Raw genomic sequence first — 24656 nt, forward strand, 5'->3', positions numbered from 1 at the left:
TTAGGTGTGTTGGTGGATCTTCGGTTGATAGACAAGGCCGTGGTGAAGGGGTTATGCCAAACAAAATAGTTCGACGGAAGCAGGAACAAATAAATAAATAAAAGATGTGATCGTACTGAGAAGGCTGTGTGTTTTTGTGGCGATTCGAATAACAACAGGTTGGAATGACGTCAGCCACATCATTACTCCCAAGCACGCATACCACCAACGCCATCTGCAGTCACCACCATCAACCTTTTCTCCACGTGCCACGTTAGGGAATACACTGCATACATAAAAAGTAGGCACAGCAAACCTGTCCCCGGCAGTCAATTTAGTGGTGACGTAAAACTGAAGATTTTTTGCCCATTTGAAATTTTAGGCCCGACCCACCTAACATTGACCTCCCTACCACTAACTGGGGGTGACCCCCCTAATGTAATGAGGCATGTTATAGGATGCAGATTTGAAAGACACACCTTTAGGTTTTGGTTTCATGCCGACATGAATTTGAAAGGAGTTATGGAGAAAAACGATTTTTACTCATCCCCCCCTTTTTTATATATAATTTTGGGGCCTACAACCTGGGCCTTGGCCCAATTTGGCCCAAAATTTAATCATTTGATCAAAAGGTCATAGGCCATCATCCCTACAATTTTAGTCGAAATCGCACCAGTAGTTTTCGCGTAAAGTTGTTAACAGACAGACAGACAAACAGAGCGAAAACAATACCCGTCCCCGAGCATCTCCGAGGCTGGGACTGGTAATAAGGAACGGAACCTATACTCTCTTCACTTTATATGGGAGTAAAATTGCCATTTCTCCACCCCAGTGCTTAGCTATAATAAGAGATAAGCACAAGAATATGGTGCTAGTCACGAAGAAGTGGTTTGTAAAGTATGCATGGCCGTAGTATTGTCTTCTTCCACCACTGAGCCAAGGGAAATAGGCTACAAAAGGACGAAATCCTTGGTCAAGATAAAGCGAATGAACTACAGGGGGTCAGAACAGCCGTAGTAGTATAGTAGTAGTAGTAGTAGTAGTAGCAGCAGCAGCAGCAGCAGCAGCAGTAGTAGTAGTAGTAGTAGTAGCAGTAGTAAGAGTAGTAGTAGCTATTGCAACCCAGGCTCATCTGGACGTACACCCAGTGAACTGCAGGCTGAAGTTGTCCTCCTCCTGCAATTCACCATCCTCCTTTTGGGGGATATGGGGCTGAGAAACGTGTGTATAGCCGGGTGTTAGTGCCGCCCGGTTATATCAGCGCCATCAACATGAAGGCGTCTATACCCAGCACCGGTCGGAATAGTGAAAAATAGATCCACTAAGAGACAATTCATAACCCTTATACCTCAGAATCTGATATACAGGAAGAACAAGAGACACGCGAAACTCATGTACTCTCCTTTTTCCTAATCCTTCCTGCAATAAATAAATATGTAAATAAATAAATAAATAATAATTCACTCGTTACGATTATTTTTTTTTTATTTTTCTTTTACAGGAAGAAAAAGAATGGGATGATTCTACACTCCTCGTCCTTCCCGCAAAATCAAATCGGAATTACGAGAGGGAATCGACCACATAAACCGTGTACCGTATTCTTCTGAAGGTGGCATGATAGGAGGCTTTTTAGGGCCTTTTCTTCTCTCTCTCTCTCTCTCTCTCTCTCACACATATTGCTATCCTCCTGTACGTCACAGAGGCCACCTATGTTAATAGTAAAAATATACCGTATAGAAATTACGTAAATGTGATGTGCAGAGAGAGAGAGAGAGAGAGAGAGAGAGCATGTTACGAAACTACCAGCACCAATCACAATACGGCCTTCAAGATAACGGTTCTAACGGCCTTGATATTAGAACTGAGTAAGCAAAGGTGTACCCAACGTCCTGGTTATGACGGTCAATTTTAAAACACCTGTTGAAAGAGGATAAGGTTAGACTGCATTCCACTTTATATGACACAGTTAACAGCGAGACAGAAAGATTTGACTCCTTTTGTTTGCCATGATGGATTTCTGTAGTGGTGTATGAAAAAGGAAAAAGAAGGCAAAACAAAGGAGAGAATGATAAATGGGAGTTTGCCTTCCGCCTTAAAAATTTGTTGCTGAGACTTGAAGGTCCTCTCTCTCTCTCTCTCTCTCTCTCTCTCTCTCTCTCAGCAGTGTCTGTCGTAAGGGAGCCAGTACACAGTTATTTTTTACCCTGTCAGTATGATAATGGTAACGTGCTGTGTTTTTAATGGGTCATCTCAAATCAGGGGTCTTGTATTCAAAGCTCGCCCCGTGCACCTGTTGTTGACACTGTTTGGACCACACACCCACACACCCGCACCCACTCACCCATCCACACACACACACACACACACACACACACACACACACACACACACACACACACACACACACACACACACACACACATATACTTTTCCTGAAGCTTAATAAAATCGTCTGTCACCAATACAGTGCAACCCATTCAATCCAAGGCCGTCTACTTTCATTTCATGCTTGCTGTTTACATACGATTTTATCCGGTTAGGAAGACACTTAGAACTAAAAGGATTAAATACTCGTACAGTCTTCCCTTGTCCCTGCATTAATATACCTTTTTTACTCTAACTTTGATATTGGCGAGGGACGCCTTCATGTGGTGGCACTGATATAACCAGTCTGTGAAGTTGCCCGGTTAAGCAAACGTCCCTCCACTCCCTGCTGACCCGCCCAAATGGAGGGTGGTGTACTGCAGGACGAGGATACCTTGCCAAGCAGTCCACTGGGCTCACATTTCAGATGAACCTGGGGCTACATCAACAAGAACAACAACAACAACAGTAACTACTACTACTACTGGTACTCTACTACCGCTACTACTGGTACTACACTACGACTACTACTACTACTGCTTCTGGCACTATACTACTACTACTACTACTACTACTGCTACTATACTATTGCAACCACTGGTACACAACTGGTATTATACTATCACAACCACTATTACTACCACTGCTACTGGTACTATACTACTACCACTACTGCCATTACTACCAGTACTATTCTAACATGGCCTAAAACTGCCATCTCTCCAACCTGAATACCAAGCTGGAGCAATAGATAACATTAACACATAAGGATAAACTGCTAATCATGAAGAAGTGTTACTGAACGGACGTACAGCCATAGTACTGTTATTCTGTCACTGGGTTGCATGAATTAAGTTGCTAAGGGACAAAAATCTGGGCCAGGTTAAGGTGAAAACACTATGGTGAAGAAATCATATGGGAGGAGAAAGAAAAAAGACGTCACCCAATTCAAGGACCAATGAAAAAATAATCCTTGGTCCATTTGTTACGTCACCAAAATCATCATCATCATCATAATCATCATCATCTTCATCATTTTCCTCCCCCTTCTCCTCCTCATCATCATAATTATCATCCTTTTTACTCCTCCTACTTCTCCTCCTCTTCTTCCTCCTCATCATAAACCCTCTCAAGGCTGGGACAACTCTGCTATTGTATTCCTGCTAACGTCAGAAGATTTGATTCGGGCAAGAGTGAGTCAAGGAAGCCTCAGTGCTCCTACTGGCACCGTTAACTATCTCAAGGCCGGGAAAAGAGTTGAGAGAGAGAGAGAGAGAGAGAGAGAGAGAGAGAGAGAGAGAGAGAGAGAGAGAGAGAGAGAGAGAGAGAGAGAGAGAGAGAGAGAGAGACAGCATCTGTGTACTTATCAAACCAATTAACGCTAAACTATTTTCTTGAACTGAGAGTGAGTCATACAACCCCGAGTGACCTATTATGGCAGTACACCTTTAGTATTCATCTTAGGCTAGCTGACGTCAGACGGTTTTATCCAGCTGAGTGACTCTATAGGACCTTCAGTGTTATTAATGCCACCCGAAACTCTCTTACGGTCGGGTCAGCTCTAGCATTCTATTTCAGCTAATGCAATACGATTTAGTTTATCTGAGAGTGAGGTTATGACTGAGAATGTTAATATCGGTACCACTCTTACGGTCGGGATAGTTTTAGCATCAGTTCCAGCTGTCAGACGGTTTTGTTCATGTGAGAGTGTCTTAAACCTGTGTTCTCGTCGGATAAGTAGGTTCTCTAGATTCTCTTCCTTAACTATTCATTCTTCATACTACCCATTGATATCCTCTTTTTTGCTTCTTATATCTTTTTAATGTCGACATAGATCGCATGAACAACACACAAGACTATAGTAACGGAGGAGAATCAGAATAAACCGGTGAGGACGAGGTGTTAGTAAGCTTCCTAACCCCATGAGAACACCGTCTTTAGAGGCCTGACAGTGCAAATACAAGTTCCATTAACCATTGTATGGTGGGGACAACTCAAGCACTGTATTCCAGTTAACGCCAGACTAATTTAATTACATGAGAGTGAGTACCATAGAGCCTGTGACTCCTAACACTGTACCGTTAGCCCCTGAATGTTTGGGTCATCTCCAGTAAAATTCTACCTAATTCCAGACGACATATTTACCTGAGGGTGTCACAAGAGCTTACGTGCTAATTAGGGAACCATCATCATTAACCCTCGCTTGAACGGGACAACCCTCGCGCTAAATCCAGCTCAAACCAGACAAAGTGCATTAGAGTGAGTCATGGCCAAATTTGGATAATTGCCACAGCGCGCAAGTGTTCCATGCACACCAGTTGCAAAACATTATCATTCTTGCGTGATGCTCTCTCTCTCTCTCTCTCTCTTCAGTAATATAAAGAACATTTTCACCAAGAATTATAACAGGATTTTGTGTAAGGCAGAAAGACGTACCTGGATAATACACACACACACACACACACACACACACACACACACACACACACACACACACACACACACACACACACACACACACACACACACACACATTCTTTCAAGCGATTCCCACCGGAGCAGCATTAGACTGTGGCATACATAATTATCAAAGATGATAAGAATTTACTCTCATCTTAAATGTCGGGACCAACTGTCTGACCCCGGGCTCCTGCGCTCCTTGTGGGACGAAGTAGGATTGGATGATGGATGGATGGATGGATAAGAATTTATAGTGGACGTACGCAGTTGTTTCATCCTAACTTGACCCAGATTTTCATCCTTTTGCACCTTATTTCACGTTGCTCAGGGACAAGAAAAGACTATGTTACGGTTTTACAGCATTTCCATAGCACTTCGTGACTGGCATCGTATTTTAGTATTAATCTAATGTTATAACTCAGCATTAAAGATGGAGAGATGACAATTTTAGGCCAAGTTTGAGTAAAAAGAGTATAGTTTCTGCCCGACTTTCGATTTTCTTCAGATACTTCAAGAATTTTAAAGACGAGCCGAAAATGTTTGATCTCGAAAATAAACAGATTTTGAATACATGGGTATAATTGTTTCATAATCCACGTCATTGTTAAAGCAAGGATTATCGTATGGGATGACCTATATGCTAATAGGTACCGTAGGAATTCTTCTTCTTCCTCTTCTTCTTCTTCTTCTTCTTATTATTATTATTATTTTTAATTGTTGTTGTTGGTATTACAACCACAGCCACAATAACAATAACAACTACAACAACTGCTGCTACAATAACAACAACTACTACTACTACTATTACAACTTTATTATTATTATTATTATTATTATTATTATTATTATTACTATTATTATTATTATAACAACAACTGATACTATCACTACTACGAGTACTACCACTACTACTACTATTAAAATTATATTATCTTTATTATTATTATTTTTATTATTATTATTATTATTATTTTCATTATTATTATTATTATTATTATTATTATTATTATTATTGGGCTTTGAGATATCCAGTTAAAGAAATATAGATAAACTGTAAATGGCAAACCCAACTCCATGCAATATCCTTTTTACTTCAGAATTTCATGTACGATAATAAGAAACAAAAATAAGTCTTAGCGATGCACTTGGCCGCAGCTCCTCGCCCTTAAGATTTCCTACATCTGAATAAAATCGTCTGGCGTTGGCTTTAATTAACTTCCTAGGAGTGCCAATAGCAATGGAAACGGTACTCCTAATCGATTTGAAGCCTCTGATTTCTAGGATTTCTCTCAGCTGAATGAAACAGTCTTCTGTTAGGTTGGATTAAATACTTACTTGCATTAAACCGAGGCGAAAGGGGTAAGTCCGTGAAAAAAGAAAAAGTCTGTGTGTGTGTGTGTGTGTGTGTGTGTGTGTGTGTGTGTGTGTGAGAGAGAGAGAGAGAGAGAGAGAGAAACCAACCCACCCTGGCCTCTCATGACTGATAGGTTTCGTGCCAACACATCACAAGCACCGTTACTAAGATGGTGCCTGTATTTCTTTCTTATTGCAATCTCTAGACGATTTTATTTATGTTAGGAGGTAAATTCTCAATCGGAGGGGTCAGATAATATCCTGGATTTGCCACTACACTACGATAACGTCCCTACTCCCCCCCCCCTCTCTGTTTCATTTATAATTTATTTCTCACTCTTCAGACGATGTTATTCAGCTCAGGAGAAATATTCTGAACTGGAGGGGTTTGATATAGCTTGTATTAAACCCTACACTACGATGGCGTCTTTCATTTTATTCTCACTATCCTCAGACAATTTTATTCAGCTTAGGCAAAAGATTTCGATCTAGTAGCGACAGTAATAATAGTAGCTGCAACCCAAGGCTCATCTGAACGTGACCCCAGTGGACTGCAGACTGAAGCTGTCCTCCTTTTGCAGCCCACCATCATCCTTTCAGGGGATAGAGAGGGGGCTGATGGACATCTGAAGAATTGGGCAGTGGAACAACTTGGCTATATTGATGCCATCCCATGAAAGAGTCCCTTTCTAACACCATTTCGGTCTAGAGGGATTAGATAAATCCTGCATAAACCACTTAAGCATAATATTTCTCTCCAAAGCCGCATAAAATCATTTAGTCATAGTAAAAATAATAATAAAAAAAAGTAATCGATTTGATATAATTAATGAGTAAGAGAATTACTGACATTCTGACTTCCGTACCAGGCTTTCTCTCGGCGGGGAGAGAGAGAGAGAGAGAGAGAGAGAGAGAGAGAGAGAGAGAGAGAGATTTTTCTATATAGGAGAGATCTTTTCGAGTCTTCTTTAGTCCCTTCAGTATGGTAATCTCTTAATTATATTAAATCTATAGGTCGTAGAGGCAATAAAATATAAAAGATGTCCTCTGGCTGAAGGGGTTATCTTATGAACGCTTTTGTGTGTGTACATAAGATTATGTACGCCTGTGTGTGTAAACAAACTTATGTACGTCTTTCGTGTGTGTACATGAGCGTGTGTATAAGTTCTGTGGGTGTAGGTGTCATCAATATCACAAAACTCAATCAACGTGGGAACAGTTAACCTTCAGACAATTAACTCTCTCTCTCTCTCTCTCTCTCTCTGGTACTGAATATTACATACAATCTAATATTATGAGGCATTATGCAAAATTAATGAATAATGAAAAGCTGTAAATTTCCCTATATCAACTGGATATCCTTTTCCGTGCAATATGTTTTGTCACGTTATTCTTCCAATTCCAGACGATTTTATTCGGGTTGAGAGATTTTTCAAACTGAAAGGGTTGGATAGACCCTTCATTAATCTTTTCCCGGCAAGAGGTCTTCCCTTAACTGAATACCATAGTCACTCGGAGGTATCAGGGATAAAACATGAAGGAGCACTCAGAAAGTGCAACACCCGCACGCAGTAACTGGTCCAGACGCAGAATATTTGACTGACATGTTACATTCACCTCGACAAATTATACTCAGAATCTAATTACTTCTTACCCTAAACCATTCCACCAAATCTTGTTCGCCAGCTCTAACAGTGACCTTGACGTTTTTCTCATAATCGAATCCAGTTATTCTTTCCTGATCTTCAACCCTTTTACAAACTCTGGTCTAAATCGGATAAAAAAAGTGATTAAGTTGACCTTGCCCTGTGATCTTGACCTTTGACAAAGCGTTCTAAAAAATTACAGGTCTGCTTCTTGGCTAACCCTTAAACTATCCACCGAGTTTGATTAAAATCGAACCAAAACTGTTTGAGACATTTTAACACTCAAACACACTTGTCGAGCTTTAACCTTGTACTGTGACCTTGACCTTTCACTAAGTGTTCTCATAACTGAATTATTTAATTCTTGCCTTACCCTAAACCTTTCATCTTGGTTTGGTCTATATTGGATTCAAACTGCTTACGTTGGTTTTGCTAAGTAATCGTTTGATCTTGCTCAGTGATCTTGACCTATGACCTATTGTTCTAAAAAACAGTGGATTTTCTCATGGGTTGACCTTCAAACCTTCCACCAAATCTGGCTAAAATCAGACGAACACTGTTTGAGTTAGTTTGTTAAACACACACACACACACACACACACACACACACACACACACACACACACACACACCGCTCAAAACATAATACCACTCTCGCTTCGCGAGCGCGGGTGTAACTATACAAATTACGTGCATAGAGTGCCAAACACTAGTCTATTACCTGTTAGCCATTTCCTTCAATATCGTACCACACTGAACACCGAAAATCAGTAGGCTGGGCCTTTGCCATAAGCCTAATGTGTGTGTTCAGTGATACAACCAAAGGGCACTGGTGTGGAGGGTGGGGGCACTGGAACACTGAAAATCAATGGGGTTCACCTTTACCACAAGCTTACTTAACGCTGCATGCCCAAAGGTGGGCTGATTACTGAGATCCGGTGTTTATAGACAGTGACGTGTTGCTGATGATGGGGGACGGGAGGGTACGACATAAAACTGAAAATCAATATACTGTGCATTTACTACAGGCCTGTTATGTGTGTAAAGGCATCAGAACCAGAGGAAGCCCAGGCACTGAGATTCGGCATCCATAAACTGTGGTGCAGAGGTAGAATGGATGGGATTGTTTAAACACATGAATTTTGATGTATGAAACTAATAGACACTGACTTGGGAAAATGGAGAGTTAGCAAAGGGGAGAAGGGGTGTTTTTCTTATTTTTTTTTCTCTGAAAGACCATTATCAAGATATACTCACCGTTAAGCTATTACCAAGGACTCATACACCGCATGTGTACTCGTAAATGTAAAGATAAAATAAATGTAACCTGGTCACTATAATACGCTGAGAGGCGAAGGATGAACAAAGAACACTGAAACTTAATATTTTTTACCTTTACCACAGGCAAATTATCTGCGTAAATTAATACAACCAGAGGTTTCCTGGCTACTGACCTACATCATTCATACACTGCTCTAAGTTAGGTTTGTGGTGGGAGGGGTGGGGAAGGGATCTAGAACCTTGATAGGCTTCACCTTTTTCACAGGCCTACTGTACACATAAAACTGGTCAACAAGAGATGGCTTAGTTACCGACATAGGGCGGATGTTCAGCCTCAAAATCTGCCAGGCCTTCCCTGTATCATAAGTCTACTGTGTATGAAAAGTTGCAGGTTAAAAGGCGGCCCTGCAACGGAAATATTGGGTTTACAGTTTGTGACGTATCGCGAGTGTCGGAGGGAGGGGGGGGGGAGGGAGAGAAACGAGATCGGCAGCCTACAGTAGAACCTTGAAGACCGATTGGCGTTGCATTAGTACAGGCCTTTTGTGTGTGAAGAGCTATACAGGCAAAGGTGGCCGAGTGACTGAGATATTGCATCAATTAGCTCTGGGGCACGGTGGTGGAGCCGGCAGCATGACATCAAAACCACAATTAGCTTTCGTTCACCGGGGGATACATTGACACTGACCGAATCCTAAACAAAGGTGGGAGTGACATCTGGTAGTGGGAGCCAGTTGATTGGTTTCACGGAAAATTTATCACCTCAAAATACGAAGGTCGTCTTTCTCAACCTCCATCCCTTCCATCTCTCCCTCCTGCCCCCTTATCTCGCACCTTTCTTCTAGGGGCTAAAATTATCTCGAACAACAAAATGTGAGAGAAATATCACTAACAAAGGCTCCTGACTCGGTATATAAGACGGAAAATATATTATTATAAGCCATAAGTTCACCGCCTCCGACTGAGTCAAAACGTAAGTATTTCTGTAAGAAGTTCGAACTACCTTAATACCATGATACCTCTTAAAACTTACTGATGTTGTAGCTTAACGATTGTCTTCATATCATATACTTCTCATTATGAAACAATTGTTGTTTCAAGGGCATAACGAGTCTTGCTTCCCAAAGATTCTGTCATTTCAGGTCTTCTATATTCCTATCAGCCACTTCCAGTCGATGACATCCTTCAATTTCTTTGCCTTATTCTTTCTATCACTAGATAATTTTTTATTCATGCAGCTGAGGGGAGATTTTTCAACTGGATGGGTTAGATAGACCCCTTCACTGCTAGATATTACTCCCAAGCTGAATAAAATCGCCAGATTTAAATGAGAAAGTCTTCCTCGGGCTGAAGGTGTTGACATTTTTACTTTTACTAACTAGTTTACCCATGAATACGAAGTCTCTCTCTGTCTCTCTGTCCGTCCGTCTGTCTGTCTGTCTCTGTCTCTCTCTCTCTCTTTCTCTCTCTCTCAAGTGTGTAATTTCCAGTTAATTCTATGCAGCTGAGGATAGACGCTTTGAGCTGGAGGATATATATATATATATATATATATATATATATATATATATATTGAGAAATATATATATATAGATATATATATATAGATAGATAGATAGATAGATATAGATAGATAGATAGATAGATAGATAGATATAGAGGTAGATAGATATATAGATAGACAGATAGATAGATAGATAGATATGTATAATCCTTTAATCCCTTGTCAGCTAGGGAACTCTTGAAAGCTGGGTAAAATATCTGGAGATAAAAGAAAGGAACATACAGACGTCACTGTATCGAAGGTGTTAATGCTTCTTTTTTCCTCTGGGCAGCGGGGATTGCAAAACATGGATGAAACTCGACTGTGGTTGTTGTTGTTGCTGATGATGTTGACCAGCCTCATTTTCACCACCAACACAACAACCACCCATATCAATAACCACAGCCACCACTATCCTCACTCCACAAGTACCACTACCAACAACAACCACAACTATTACCATCCCGAGCGCTACCACAATCCCAGCCCCTTACATAAGTCCCGAGGTGAAAGACTGTCCCTCCACTATAATTCCACCAACACCCTCACCACCATTAATCACAACCATCAGCATCACCCACCAGCGGAAGAAGTGGCTGAAATGTTGATAGATGTGATGGAGCATAATCTATTAGGATGTTATAAGGTAAGTTACTCAAAATACACAGTATATTGGTCAATTTTCTATCTTCACGAGTACCGTATATATGTCTAATATATCTATCAAAGTTTTCTGATCATGTCTGCCAATGTGTCTATTTATCTACCTACTAGTCTATCGATACACACCTAATCCCAGAGTTTATGCTGGGTGGTCGCGCGACAAAAAACATCTTGACACTCCCTTTCGCCACTCTGACCCTCCCTCCCTCATGTACTCTACTATATTTCTCCACCTTGCTCTCAGTCCTTCTCTCATCATCATCCCATCACCTTCGTTTCTATACACTCTCTCTGTCAACCCCTCCATGCGTTGCACATATTCACACCACTTCTTTTAGGTGAACGTATTATTTTTCTCTATCCTCTTGCATATCAATAATTCTGATACGAAGCTGTCATGGTACCGAAGGGATTAAGACAATTACAGGATATTAAATTTGGTTTTGGTTTTGGTTTTGGTGTGTGTGTGTGTGTGTGTGTGTGTGTGTGTGTGTGTGTGTGTGTGTGTGTGTGTGTGTTTAAGCCAAACAATTTATCTACTGTGCGGTCCACCTTACATCCTTCCATCATCCACTCCCTCCCGTGTGGTGTGCAGTGACCCGGGACTAGTCAACAGTCACGGAATTTAAGCTGAGGGGAATTTTATGCATGGTCGCGGAGAGTTTAGACGTGTTTTTCTGGCTCTCCTCTAGTTTTTGTCATGTAAGTAGCTAAGCCAATTATGATCCGCGTTTTCAACATCATAAACGCATGGCTGAGCTACAGATATTAGACTTTGCCACAGAAGACGTAGACTCCCCGTACAACCAAGAGTTTACGCTAGATGAACTGCTCCTTGCCCTTAAATCCTGTAAAGACACCAGCCCTGGACCAGACACCACCACCTACGGTATGATCCAGCATCTTAATCAGGACAACCTGATTAAGATGTTAGCATTGTACAATGAGATTTGGGCGTCTCGAACGTTCCCAAACTCATGGCACTTTGCGCACGTCATACCGATACCCAAAGAAGCTGGTCGTCTTATGAATCCCACTTCATTTCGTCCTATTGTGTTGACTTCTTGTCTATGTAAGGCCATGGAACGTATGGTAAACAATAGGCTTCTTTTTGTTTTAGAGTCGAAGAATTTGTTAAATGATCAACAATGTGGCTTCCGTAAATACAGACGTTCACTAGATCATTTAATGAATTTGGAGTATTGTATTGCAGAGGCATTTGCCAATAAAGAATTCATGATAGGGGTGTTCTTGGACATCCATAAAGCCTATGACATGACATGGCGACAAGGTATACTAATGAAGCTCTATGTTTATAGTTCAAGAGGAAATTTGCCTATTTTTATTTCAAATTTCTTAAGGGACAGGACTTTCTCTGTCAAATTGCCCCGTAATGTAACATCGGATATATTTATCCAGGAAAACGGGGTGCCGCAGGGAAGTGTGCTAAGTCCTACTTTGTTTAGTATTATGATCAATGATATTCTGTCATCAGCTCCCATCCCGAGGAATCTTAAATACTCGCTCTACGCTGACGGTTGTGCAATATGGCACTCTTCCCGTAATGCACAATTTTCGGCTGGGCGGATTCAAGCAGCCCTTGACTCCGTCCACCTATGGGCCTTGCAGTGGGGATTTAAGTTTTCCGTCCGTAAGTGTGCCGCTGAAGTCTTCACCAATCGTAACGTACCTAATTTGTGCTTAACTTTGGATAATCAGGCGGTACCTTTTCAAAATTCTGTAAAATTTTTAGGAATACATTTTGACCGTAGAATGAATTTTAAACTTCACGTTAATACTTTGCTTGCTCGTTGTGATAAACCGTTAAATGTCCTCAAGTACCTAGCGGGTACTACCTGGGGTGCCGACAGAAAATCTTTATTAATGGTGTATAAGTCCCTTATTCGATCGAAGCTAGACTATGGCTCACAGGTGTATGGCTCGGCATCCGATGCCACGCTGAAAGGATTGGATGTGCTACAGAATAAATGTTTGCGAATGTGTCTTGGAGCCGTCCGGTGTACCCGTGTGGCTCGTATGGAAATGGAGGCGAATGTGCCTCCCCTCCGTATTCACCGTGACCACCTGGCCTTGTCCTACGACGTAAGGACATTTATATAGGAAAAGTAATATCGGCAATGTGGCCTGTAGCCCCATGCGTCAATACCACCACCTTCTGCGGGGGGTGCGTCGGCCACTTGCCGTTCGCCTCCACTTACTGACTCAGGAGCTTGGTGTGGACCCCAGTGACTGTGACAAGTTGGTGTTAAAAAATATAGCGCCTTAGGAGCCACCTGGCTTTACAGTTGATGTTACATGGCTCCCAGCACCAAAGGCCAAGGCGCCGGAGGCGGAGGTCCACCACTTGTTTCGTAACATCATCATTCGTCACTTGGGGTCCCACCACATGTACACCGACGGCTCCAAGTCGAGTGAATGTGTGGGTGCAAGTGTGTGGTCGACTGAATGTGCCCTCAGGTATCGGTTGCCGACTCATACATCTGTGTTTACTTCAGAACTTTTTGCTATTGACAAAGCCATAGACTATGCTCTCAATTCTAGGCATGACTCATTTGTCATATTTTCAGATTCAAAATCAGCCCTTCAGGCAATTGCATCTTGCACTAGGGACTCTCACGAGATCCAGGGCCGCATTGTTAATAAGATGCATTCATGCAACAAGTCATTCACGCTGATCTGGGTGCCTGGTCATTGTCGTATCTACGGCAATGAGCAGGCTGACTTACTTGCAAAGTCGGCTGTAGAGCTCGAGGAGACTTGGGACTTCCTCGTGATCTACGGTCGAGTCTCTCTCTCGGAAAGAAATCAATAAATCTTCTGTGGCAAGGTCAGTGGACCAGACTAAATATTCCAGCCTGTAAGCCGTACCTGGGCGACTGGGACACTGCCAACCGTCCCAGTCGCCTAGAAGAAAAAGTGTTGGCACGACTACGGCTCAATGCCACCATTTTAACTCACATGAAACCATATATGGAAAGACGCTTCCCACCGCACTGTGACATCTGTAATGCGGTGTTATCTATCAGTCATATCATCCTGCGCTGTCGGCGATTTATTCGTGAACGTGCGTCACTTATAAATTACTGCGGCGCAGCAGATCTTGAGAAAGACCGGACTGATCAGAGTGATGTGACTTTTTTACGGTATGGTTATGGTTTTTATCAACTGTAAATATGTGTGTATTGTACTGTTAATTAGGGTTGACAGTTGACGTATTTGAAATAGTTCCTCCACCCACTGATCTATTTCTAATATTGATGTCCCCTACATTAAACCCCGTTCCTCGACTAAGTCACCAGCTGATGAGTGCAAGTGTGCAATATAGAAAGGTATTGGGCACTTGCAGTCGATGGTGGTCTGCTGGGCGAGGTTCTTCACTTTTTGTATAAATTATGTAAATACATGATACCATCTTGCTTAAGTTATTCTAATTAAGGCCGACAGCTGACGTATATGGAAATGTTCCTGACTCGTCTGGTTCCCTTTCATATATTGATGTCTCCTATATTAGGTTGTGCCTCGACTGACAGTCACCAGGAGATGAGTGCAGGTATATAATGTAGAAAGGCATTACATATCTGCAGTCGATGGTGTTCTCTTGATCGAGGCTTTATTACCATTAGTGTAGGTCTAGTTATTTGTCTCTTAGGATTTAGTATAGGTTAGCGATTTGTCTGTTAGGTGATTAGTTTTAGGGTCTTTATATTAGGCATTTTAGTTTATAAGTAATATAACGTTAAAAATATAAAAAAAAATAAAAAATAATAAAAATAAAAATACAAAAAAATAATAAAATAAAAATTATTATATATATATGTACGTGTGCATGAAAATGTGTATGTTCATATGCATGGATGTGTGTATGTATGTATGTATGTATATATATATGTGTAAATGTATATACATGTATATATTTTGCCTTAATGACCAAGGGCTCCGGCCTCAATGGCAAAAAAAAAAAAAAAAAAAAAAAAAATTAAGCTGAGGGAGGCCAGTTGCTCATCCCAGTGTGGAAATATATGAACAGTAAATCCTAATCACCCCTAGGATTATGACTCGTAAAGGCCACATCCGTCTGCAGCGCCTTAACCGACTAGTCCACAAGGCGTCTGTTTATTGGTTATATGGTTACCACTCCACGCAGTCACCTAGTTACGGATGCTAAAATATTAATTAAATCGCTTGCAGTATTTTTCTTTTTCAGGTGGTGATCTTCCGTGAGAACACCCACTTCGAGGACGTGGCTGTAGCGACTGTTGGTGGTGTGGGTGAGGATGTGGTGGTGTGGGGTGTGGACACATTCCTGGCCACACCCCCACCGCCACTGCACTACACACTCATCACACATAGGCATCGCAGGGCCAATGAAGACCTATGCGTTGCTTTTGTCTTACTGGATGATTTGGAGGTAACACGCACACACACACACACACACACACACACACACACACACACACACACACACACACACACACACACACACACACACACACACACACCTGACATGATAAACTAAGTCTGGCATGATGCTGTCTGTTTGAATTCAAATCTTTTAATTGGTCCTTACGTCTGACCACTGGTACAGTACTATTCATATCTCTCCTAGACCCGGAAATACACAGTGATTCTCAGTTATAGGTGTTGTGTGTGGTTAAGTTTCTATTATCATCGGTCATTCGGTTGGACATAAAATCAGCGTCAGCTGACAGGTAATAATGTGGGGAATATTCTTACTACTGATGGAAGTACAGTAGCGGTATTGTCTCGTAAACATATGATCATCCTTGTGATTAGAGAATCTGCAAGAAGTATTGGTATTTGACCGGAATAACTAGCGGAATCTTTTGTCATCAGATGACTGGATTTCCCTACATCAGCACTGATATGAGGTTGTTAGATAGCACTATAGGTATATTATAAACAAGACGCAAAATCCTGTAAGTGCCTTGCCACTCTCGAGTTTGGCATTCCTACTATTTTTCTACTGGTGAAGGATTACAGAGGTGTTAACCCTTGCAATAAAATGTGGGGACGTATCTTTCTAGCTTATTACTGCTACCTTCACACGAAACTATTCATCTTAGGAGAGACGTTTTTTTCCTGAAGGGGTCTCTGAAAGCTATATTCAATTTGTTAGTTCGAAAAGTTTCTCTTAAATAACCTTCAGGGAGTTTCAAGAATGAATATCAATCAAGAATACCCGGTACGTCATGGGAGTGACATTACTGTATCCTGCCTGTAGGTAATTTCAAAAGCTACTAAAACACAACAGTAAAAACTAACCAGAATCCAGTAGTTAACATCAGTAAATATACACATGAAACAAAACAATAGACACCTTTGATAGCCACACCCACCCCTGTTTGTTCGAAAGAGATAGAAACAATTACGGTAATTACGATGCGTCACCAAGGGTCCCACCCTGCCTAATCCTGGTCCATGCAGAGGTCTACGTGAGTGCAAAATTTCGTTCTCCAAGGTAATTAAAACAAAATCACCTCTGCATTGAAACTAGGGGCCGCATCCTCCATGGGAAGACGGGGGAGTCCCACCCTGCATAAAACCAGATCAGGGAAGAAGACTACCACTTTGCAAAATTTCGTTTTCATAGGTTTAAAAATAAAATGACTGTCCGTACAAGCGTCGCCCAGGACCCTCGTAGTACTCCCCCCCCCCTCACCGTAGGGAACGGCCTCCGGAGGTCTCACCCTCTCTACGACCTACTTCGGGTGGAGGTCCACCATTGTAAAAAGTTTCATGTTTGTAGGTAAAAACTATGTCCTAAATACCGCATTGGCCGGGACCTCCGGGAAACCAATCCTGCCACTAAGCAAAATTTCGTTTTCCTAGATAAAACAGTTCACTTACATAAGGTCTGGACCCATCCTTCAAAATGGTGCAGCTAGGTGAGGGAGTAAGTGACATAGGTACAAACGTTTACTTTAGCCATTCCCTGTGAAAACCGCAAGAATATAAGGGAAAGGTGTTATTAACATTACTGTAGGGAAATTTTTACAAATCAGAAAATGACTATTTTGCTGTCCATTTTATTCTCCTACTCCATCTTCCACCAAAATAATAAAATACCGAAAAAAATAACATGACATAATCCATATGACTAACTAAATGAATAAACAGTAAACGACTGCTTAAGAAGTGTGGCGTTGCAGGCTGTAGGTGAAACACTGGTGGTGGCGCAGAGAGGTGGTTGGTACGAGGGTGCAGTGAGGCTGGTGCTGGCCTACGTCGGGGGTCCTGCAAACGACCTCCTGACTCGCACTGCACAACACAACATTCTTGGTAATTGTTACGCTTCATTATTATTGTTTTTCTTTTCACGATTTTTTCCTAATGTATTATATACATTTTACTCTAACATGGCCTAAAACTGCCTTCCGTCCATATTGAATGGTGAGTGGTGACAAAAAAATTAATACTAGAATGCGATACCAGTCACGAAGACGTACAATGGAAAGAATGTAGATTCATACTATTGTCATAGTCTGCCATGGAGCTGCGTGAAATAAGATGCAGAAAAAAATAATAAATTATGGACCAAGTTTAGGTAAACGGACTATACTTACAAACACTCGTTGCCACAGCCTAGGGACTTATTTCTGGGTCGATTGGTCTGAATCTTTTATGAATGTACACTGGGGGATTTGGGGGGGGGTCATTGGGGCCATGGTCCCCCCAGGGGATATGTTGGCACTCCTCTGTAATTCCAGTTGTTTGCTGCCCCTCTTGTTCCTTTCAACTCCTAGGGCCATAGGCAAGAAGAAGCGTCTGGCACCTCGCCCCCATCCAGAATATGATGCCGCACACAAAAACTATCTTCTAATACATGTGTTTGCGTTCTTGTGGAAATGGGGACGTTAATGAACGTTTTCCAATAGAAAATGTTCACTGTACGTCTGGCCTAACCTTTCAAAAGTTACTGATAATAATTAGATACATACGTAATAAGCAGCGAAAATTTAAATACGCTGGCTACTGGCGGGCGCCCCTTTTTTGCTTGCCCCCCCCCCTCAGAATAGCCGTCTATAGAGACCCTTTCTTGCTTGGACCCCCAGAATAGCTGTCTAGATCCGCCTACGTGAATGTATATATACAATATCCGGGTCTAGTGTCTCAAAAAACTTTCATTCTTTTCATTTAGACTTTTAATATTATTTTATACCCTAAAAACTGTGATAAGAACGTCGTGGAACCACCTGAGTCTAAATAATCATCCCAGTAAGGGTACATGTTATATTCGGAGACGAACGCGGTTACGGTACGGGGAAAGTTCGATTCGAATGTGACCTCGAGCCTGTTTGTCTTGTGCCTTCATGTGAGATACAAATGCAAACAAATACGCGCATTTACAAGTATGATGTAAACTTCGGGAAATGTCATGCATTTGACCGCGAATGTTCCCTCACAATGTTAGGCCTCTGACGTACAAATATTTTTTCCTGTAATGTCTGCTTATCTGCTTGTCACACACACACACACACACACACACACACACACACACACATATATATATATATATATATATATATATATATATATATATATATATATATATATATATATATATATATATGTGTGTGTGTGTGTGTGTGTGTGTACTTATATACCCGGTATACATCACCGTATTACAGGGAACACTCAACCAAATTTCTCATTGTCCTCTTTTTCGTTCTTAGGTTCATCTTACAACACAGTGGTGACGGGCTGGCTGCCCTCCACCACTCCCTCTTCCCACCGCACCTATCCCCTGCTCACTCCTTGCTCATACTGCCGCCAGGGTCAGCCCCAGGTCACCCTGGCTGACCTCTGGCACCCCAACAAGGGGCAGGTCAACGAGACACATCTATACCCGGACTCGTTCAAAGTGAGTGCGCCAGTTCATAAGTTATCTAAGTAAGCAGTTATAGACATAAGCTAGGAGGCCATTTTCTGGGGTCCAGTTGTTCGCCTTCACTACACCAACAGAGGTGACTCAAATTTGAACGCCGTATCTTCTTACAAAAGTGTCTTACGGTCTGTGAAATGCAGTAATTTAATTAAACATGATGGTACTAGAGCTACTACATAGTGCTGTCTAACATGATGCATCCACCAACAAAATAATCTTGTAAAGGCAAGTGACAAACCACAACCGAAGTGTTTAAAAAGTGACTGTAACAGACACTAACACCTATCAGTCTACAGTCACATACCGGGGATCTCATTCGGAAATGGTGTTATGGTATAACGTGTTGGTGGTGCTATATGGACGAAAAGGAAACAGTGATGTCGGAATCAAAGTCCTTGTAGCAACAGATGTCGACTCCATTACTATACAATGCCCAGACGACCATTATATTTCTGTATATGTGTCAGGGGTGAAGAATGGAAATGGGGGAGAGCGTTTAAATTGCTGTGTGCTGATATCGTAAAAAGACAACCAACACCAAGGTAATCTCTATTAATTATTATCATACTTCAGTGGGATATAATACTCTACCCCACGCATATCACTGTCTTGCAATCCGGATTTTGAGAGGAAGATTTAATATTATATTTCGTGTTTGTTATCATCTAATGACTGACGTAAGTGTGTGTCCACACGTGTGCTGGAACTAGTGCTGGCAACATATATACAACACAATAACGAACAAGCTGCAAGCATGCTGGGAACAGCAGCGTCCAGATCATGTTGGCAACATCATGATGAAGCCTCAGCTGCCTCGTATGGACGCACTTATCCCATCACCTCTTCTGCCAGCAGGTTTGAACCTGCACTGTAACATGTTTGCATACATCTGTTCAAATACTGCTGCATGCATGTATCCAAACATGTTGCCAGCTGTGTTAACACATGTTTAAGTACACGTGTGGACGTGCCCTAAGAATTCGAATCAAGATCATGTTTTGGGATCATCAGGCTGGTGTGTGTGTGTGTGTGTGTGTGTGTGTGTGTGTGTGTGTGTGTGTGTGTGTGGTTAACAACTCCACACTCAGCTTCCTTTTCCCCATCACCCTTCCTTCACCAGAACTTCCACGGGCACACCTTCCAAATCGCCACCCTAGAGTACGCGCCCTTCTCCTGCTACGACATCAGGCCACCCCACGAAGGCACTGACCAGGCTGACGATGCAGAGAACCCGGTGAGGCTCGAGGTGAAGGGGCCTGAGCTGCGGCTGAAGGACTGCATAGACACGAGGCTACTGAAGGTGCTGGCGGCCGCGTTAAATTTCACGTATGTGGTGTGGGAGCCCAGGGACAAGATGTGGGGGGCGCTCCTTAGCAATGGTACTTATACAGGTGAGAGATGTGAGATAAGGGATTGATAGATAGATGGACTTAGACAGATGGACAAATAGGGATAGATATAGAGACAGACAGACAGACAGATTGATAGGTGGAAGGAAAGATAGACAGATAGATACAGACAGATAGACTGGTACAAAGAGAGACACACAGATATAGATACAGGTACACAGACAGACACACCGATATAGATAGATAGGCAGATACACAGATAAACATACCGATAGATAAATACAGATAAATGAATGGATTGATAGACAGACGGATAGACACATGGATGGATGGATGGATGGATGGATAGACAGATAAACAGACAGATAAGCAGAGATATGCAGACACACACATCAATAAATAAACAAATAGATATATTGATGAATGTATTGATTCAGAGAGAGAGAGAAAGAGAGAGAGAGAGAGAGAGAGAATTACATAAAGCACAGCGGTGAATTACTGATAACAATGAACCTATCTGTCTATCTATCTATTGCCAGACGCCTCAATCCCGTCTGGGGTGGCCTCCACGTCGCCCTGTCCCCCGCCATTTCACTGCCCTGCTCCCAACTCACACCCCCCTCTCTCATATACCTCTCCACCCCATCCCTCCATCTCATCCTCGGCCTCCCCCTCCCTCTTCCCCCCTCCAACTCACTCACATACACTCTCTTCGTCAGTCTTTCACCCTCCATCCTCTCCACATGGCCAAACCACCTCAGTGTATTCCTCCTAACGCTTCCTATCACATCCACATCCACACCACAACACTCCTTTATATCCTCATTCGTCAGCCTGTCTCTCCATGTGACTCCACAGGCTCCTCTTAAGTAACTCATTTCCACAGCTCTCACTCTTGACTTGTGTCCTTCCAACAACGTCCAAGCTTCACTTCCATACGTTAAAGTTGGTATCACAATACTGTCATGTAGTAACTTTTTCACTTCCATGCTCACTTCCCTGTTTCTTATCACTGCTTTCAAGGAACCAGCAACTTTTCTTCCCTGCTGTACCCTTTCAAGCACTTCACCCTCCAAACCTCCATCCTTACTCATCACACTACCCAAGTACTTAAACGTACTCACATATTCCAATTCCTTACCATCCAACCTCGCTGTACATTCACTGACTTCACCTCTCTCAAAGACCATCACTTTTCTCTTCCCTACATTCACCTTTAGATTCCGTTTCTTACACACTCTCCCAAACTCATCCACCAAGCCTTGCAGCTCCCCTTCGTCTTCACTCAACAACACAGTATCATCTGCAAACAACAGTACAGGGAGTTTCCAAACACTATTCTCTCTCACCAGGGCCACTCCAACGTCCACTACCCTACCTTGTACCTCTTTTATTACGCCATCCATGTACAGATTGAACAACCATGGAGACATGACACATCCCTGTTTCAACCCAACCTCCAAAGAGAAAAATTCACTCAGTTCACCATGCACACACACTGCAGCCTTAGCACCATCATACATACTCTTCACAGCATTCAACAACTTCCCATCTACTCCATACATTCTTAATACTTTCCACAATCCTTGTCTATCCACCCTGTCATATGCATTCTCCAAATCCATGAAAGCAACATACAACTTCTTTCCCTTCTCTACTGTAGAAACTTTTGCACTAAAGATCTAAGAATGAATATCTGATCTACACAACCTCTTCCCTTCCTAAAGCCTCCCTGTTCTTCTCCAACTAATTCCTCTGTTCTTTCTCTAACTCTGTCAATAAGTATCCTACCATACACTTTTCCTATTATACTAAGAAGACAAATGCCGCTATGATTACCACACACTTCTTTTTCCCTTTTCCTTTGTACAAGGGAATAATTATACCTGACTTCCAATCCTCCTGGACTCTACCTTCCTCCCAGGCCAATCTGCACATCTTCTACATCCATTCTACTACTATCTCTCCCCCATGCTTCAGCATTTCACCACACACTCCATCAATTCCTTGGGCTTTCCCCAGTTAAACTTTCTTCATTGCTTCCACAGCTTCTATCCTACTGATTTCTTCCTGTCTTCTCACCTCCCTCCTTCTCCCAGCCATTCCCCAGCCAATTATACGCGCATCACTTCCATCCTGTATGTTCAACAATTCCTTAAAGTGTTCTCACCATCTGCTCACTTTTTCCCCCTTCTCCACTAGCAATCTACCATTTTTATCTTTCACTCCCCTGCTAACCTCACTTCCACCCTGTCTTACTCTCTTCACCTCTCTCCAGAACATTTTCTTACAGTCCCTCCACTTTACACTCAAATTCCTTCCAAATTCCTCATCCACTCTCTTCTTACTCTCTCTTACTAATCTTTTCACCTCTCTCTTTCTTTCTACATATAACTCTCTCTTCCGCCTCTCAACTTCTTCCACGCCCCTATTTCTCATCCATTCATTGTATGCTTTCTTCTTTTGTGCCACAGCCTGTCTAACCTCTTCAGTCCACCACGCTGTTCCAATGAACCTAATTAAAAATAAAACAAAACAATATACGTGCCTCTTATCAGTCAAAGATTATTATTATTTCAAAGTATTTGAGTACAACCCCCTCATGGTCGGAAGAAGTTTAGTATTCTGTTTCAACTAAAGCCACACTAAGAGTAAGTATAAAAGCCAGAACGTTATTGTTAGTAACATTATTTTCCAGCTAATATAAATAATGCTGTGGCCTCAGCATCATGGCTTTCTACAGTTCAACATGTATAAGCTCTCGTACTCCTAGGCATCTTTTATATTTTATACTTGCTGCTGTTATATTATTTTTCTGCGCTACGGAGAGTCATCGAGTAGCCATGGGGTTAATGGAAGCTGTTTCTAACTCCTCTTGCTCGAAAGTATCTTCTAAGCTGAATAAAACCGTCTGGAGATCGCAAAATTTGACTTTAAAAATTGTCTCTGGTCTACAGGGGTTCCAGTACTCTAGCTATTCTAATGCCATCGTCCTGACTATTTACGTGTTTATTTTAGTATTGCTAGTTTATTAAAGCTTATACAGTAATATCTTCTTTCCCAGTTAGTGCCTCCAACTTCGAAGGTGAACGTGGAACTCTGCCTATCTGTCTGTCTACTGGATTATGAAAAAGTAATGGGGGGATTTACTGAAAAATTGGAAATTCTCAATGCTTCAAGGATGAAGAGGTTCATTAGGAGAAACTAAGACAAAGTACTGGAGAACACAGTCGTGTAATCAGTGATAAGACATTACGGTACACGGCGATTAAGGTCAGCCTGAGAATTGCGCTGTGTATTTATTTCTGTTTACCTACCCTACCTACATGTCAGTCCAGTTGTTGATCTTTGTGTTCACAAATTCGATTCTGTCAAAGCAAGACAGCCGGAGCTTAAAAATAAACAAGAACACAGCTCTGCATGGGGGAACCACGGGCATGCCCCTCAGAATATGTATTATATAATAGGAGCACAAATAGTGCAGTTTGAGGGTACAGTACCTAAAGATGAAACTGGACAGTTTTTAACCAACTCGATTTCCAGTTAGTCATTTAATGTTAGCCTACTACTGCATATTTGTATTCAAGCTACTTTAGGGCCTGAGAATGCACTGAACAGTGGTGTGATCTGGGGAAGGGTATACCACCGACTCTTCTGCCTCATGGTGGCTACGGGCCCGCAGCGTGCCTGTCTACCAGATCAATCTCTTTCAAATGTTTCAGTTTTCAGAAGGAAGGAATCAGAGGCTGAAAGCTACGAATGTTTTCAATCACAAAGAACGTTAAAAAAAAAAAAAAAAAAAAAGACTACAGTCAAGATCATCTCATAACTAAGTTCCAAAACATACTGTGCTTAAGGAGGCCATTGGCGAAGGAAAAGACACACTGAAAAAGGCTGTTCCACAGTTGACCAGTCGCGTACCTTCGATAAAAACCAGTATCGCCACCCTGGGGTCGGATACGATGTGAAATACTTCGTCTCTGATTCAATCGATAATGTTGGCATGCCCGTTTAATTCACAGAAATGGTTGACTTACCATGTAGTACAATGTTACTCTGACTAATCTAGCTATATATCTGTAAAATATATGA

The 24656-nt window shown here is 41.9% G+C and overlaps 1 protein-coding gene across 1 annotated transcript in view; it reads left to right on the top strand.

Annotated features, from left to right (window-relative positions):
• The window catches only part of LOC145401549 (putative glutamate receptor), a 43894-nt gene that overhangs the window by 12198 nt on the left and 7040 nt on the right, over positions 1-24656 (top strand). Inside the window, exons 2-5 of the mRNA XM_080273786.1 lie at positions 15514-15717; positions 17480-17609; positions 19004-19191; positions 20336-20606. Of these exons, the coding sequence (XP_080129912.1) occupies positions 15514-15717; positions 17480-17609; positions 19004-19191; positions 20336-20606 (793 nt within the window). The remainder of the gene's footprint in view (positions 1-15513; positions 15718-17479; positions 17610-19003; positions 19192-20335; positions 20607-24656) is intronic.

The sequence above is a fragment of the Coenobita brevimanus genome, chromosome 1 (genome assembly GCF_032717465.1).
Source record: "Coenobita brevimanus isolate Jiangsu-jjx chromosome 1, ASM3271746v2, whole genome shotgun sequence".
Lineage (NCBI taxonomy): Eukaryota > Metazoa > Arthropoda > Malacostraca > Decapoda > Coenobitidae > Coenobita > Coenobita brevimanus.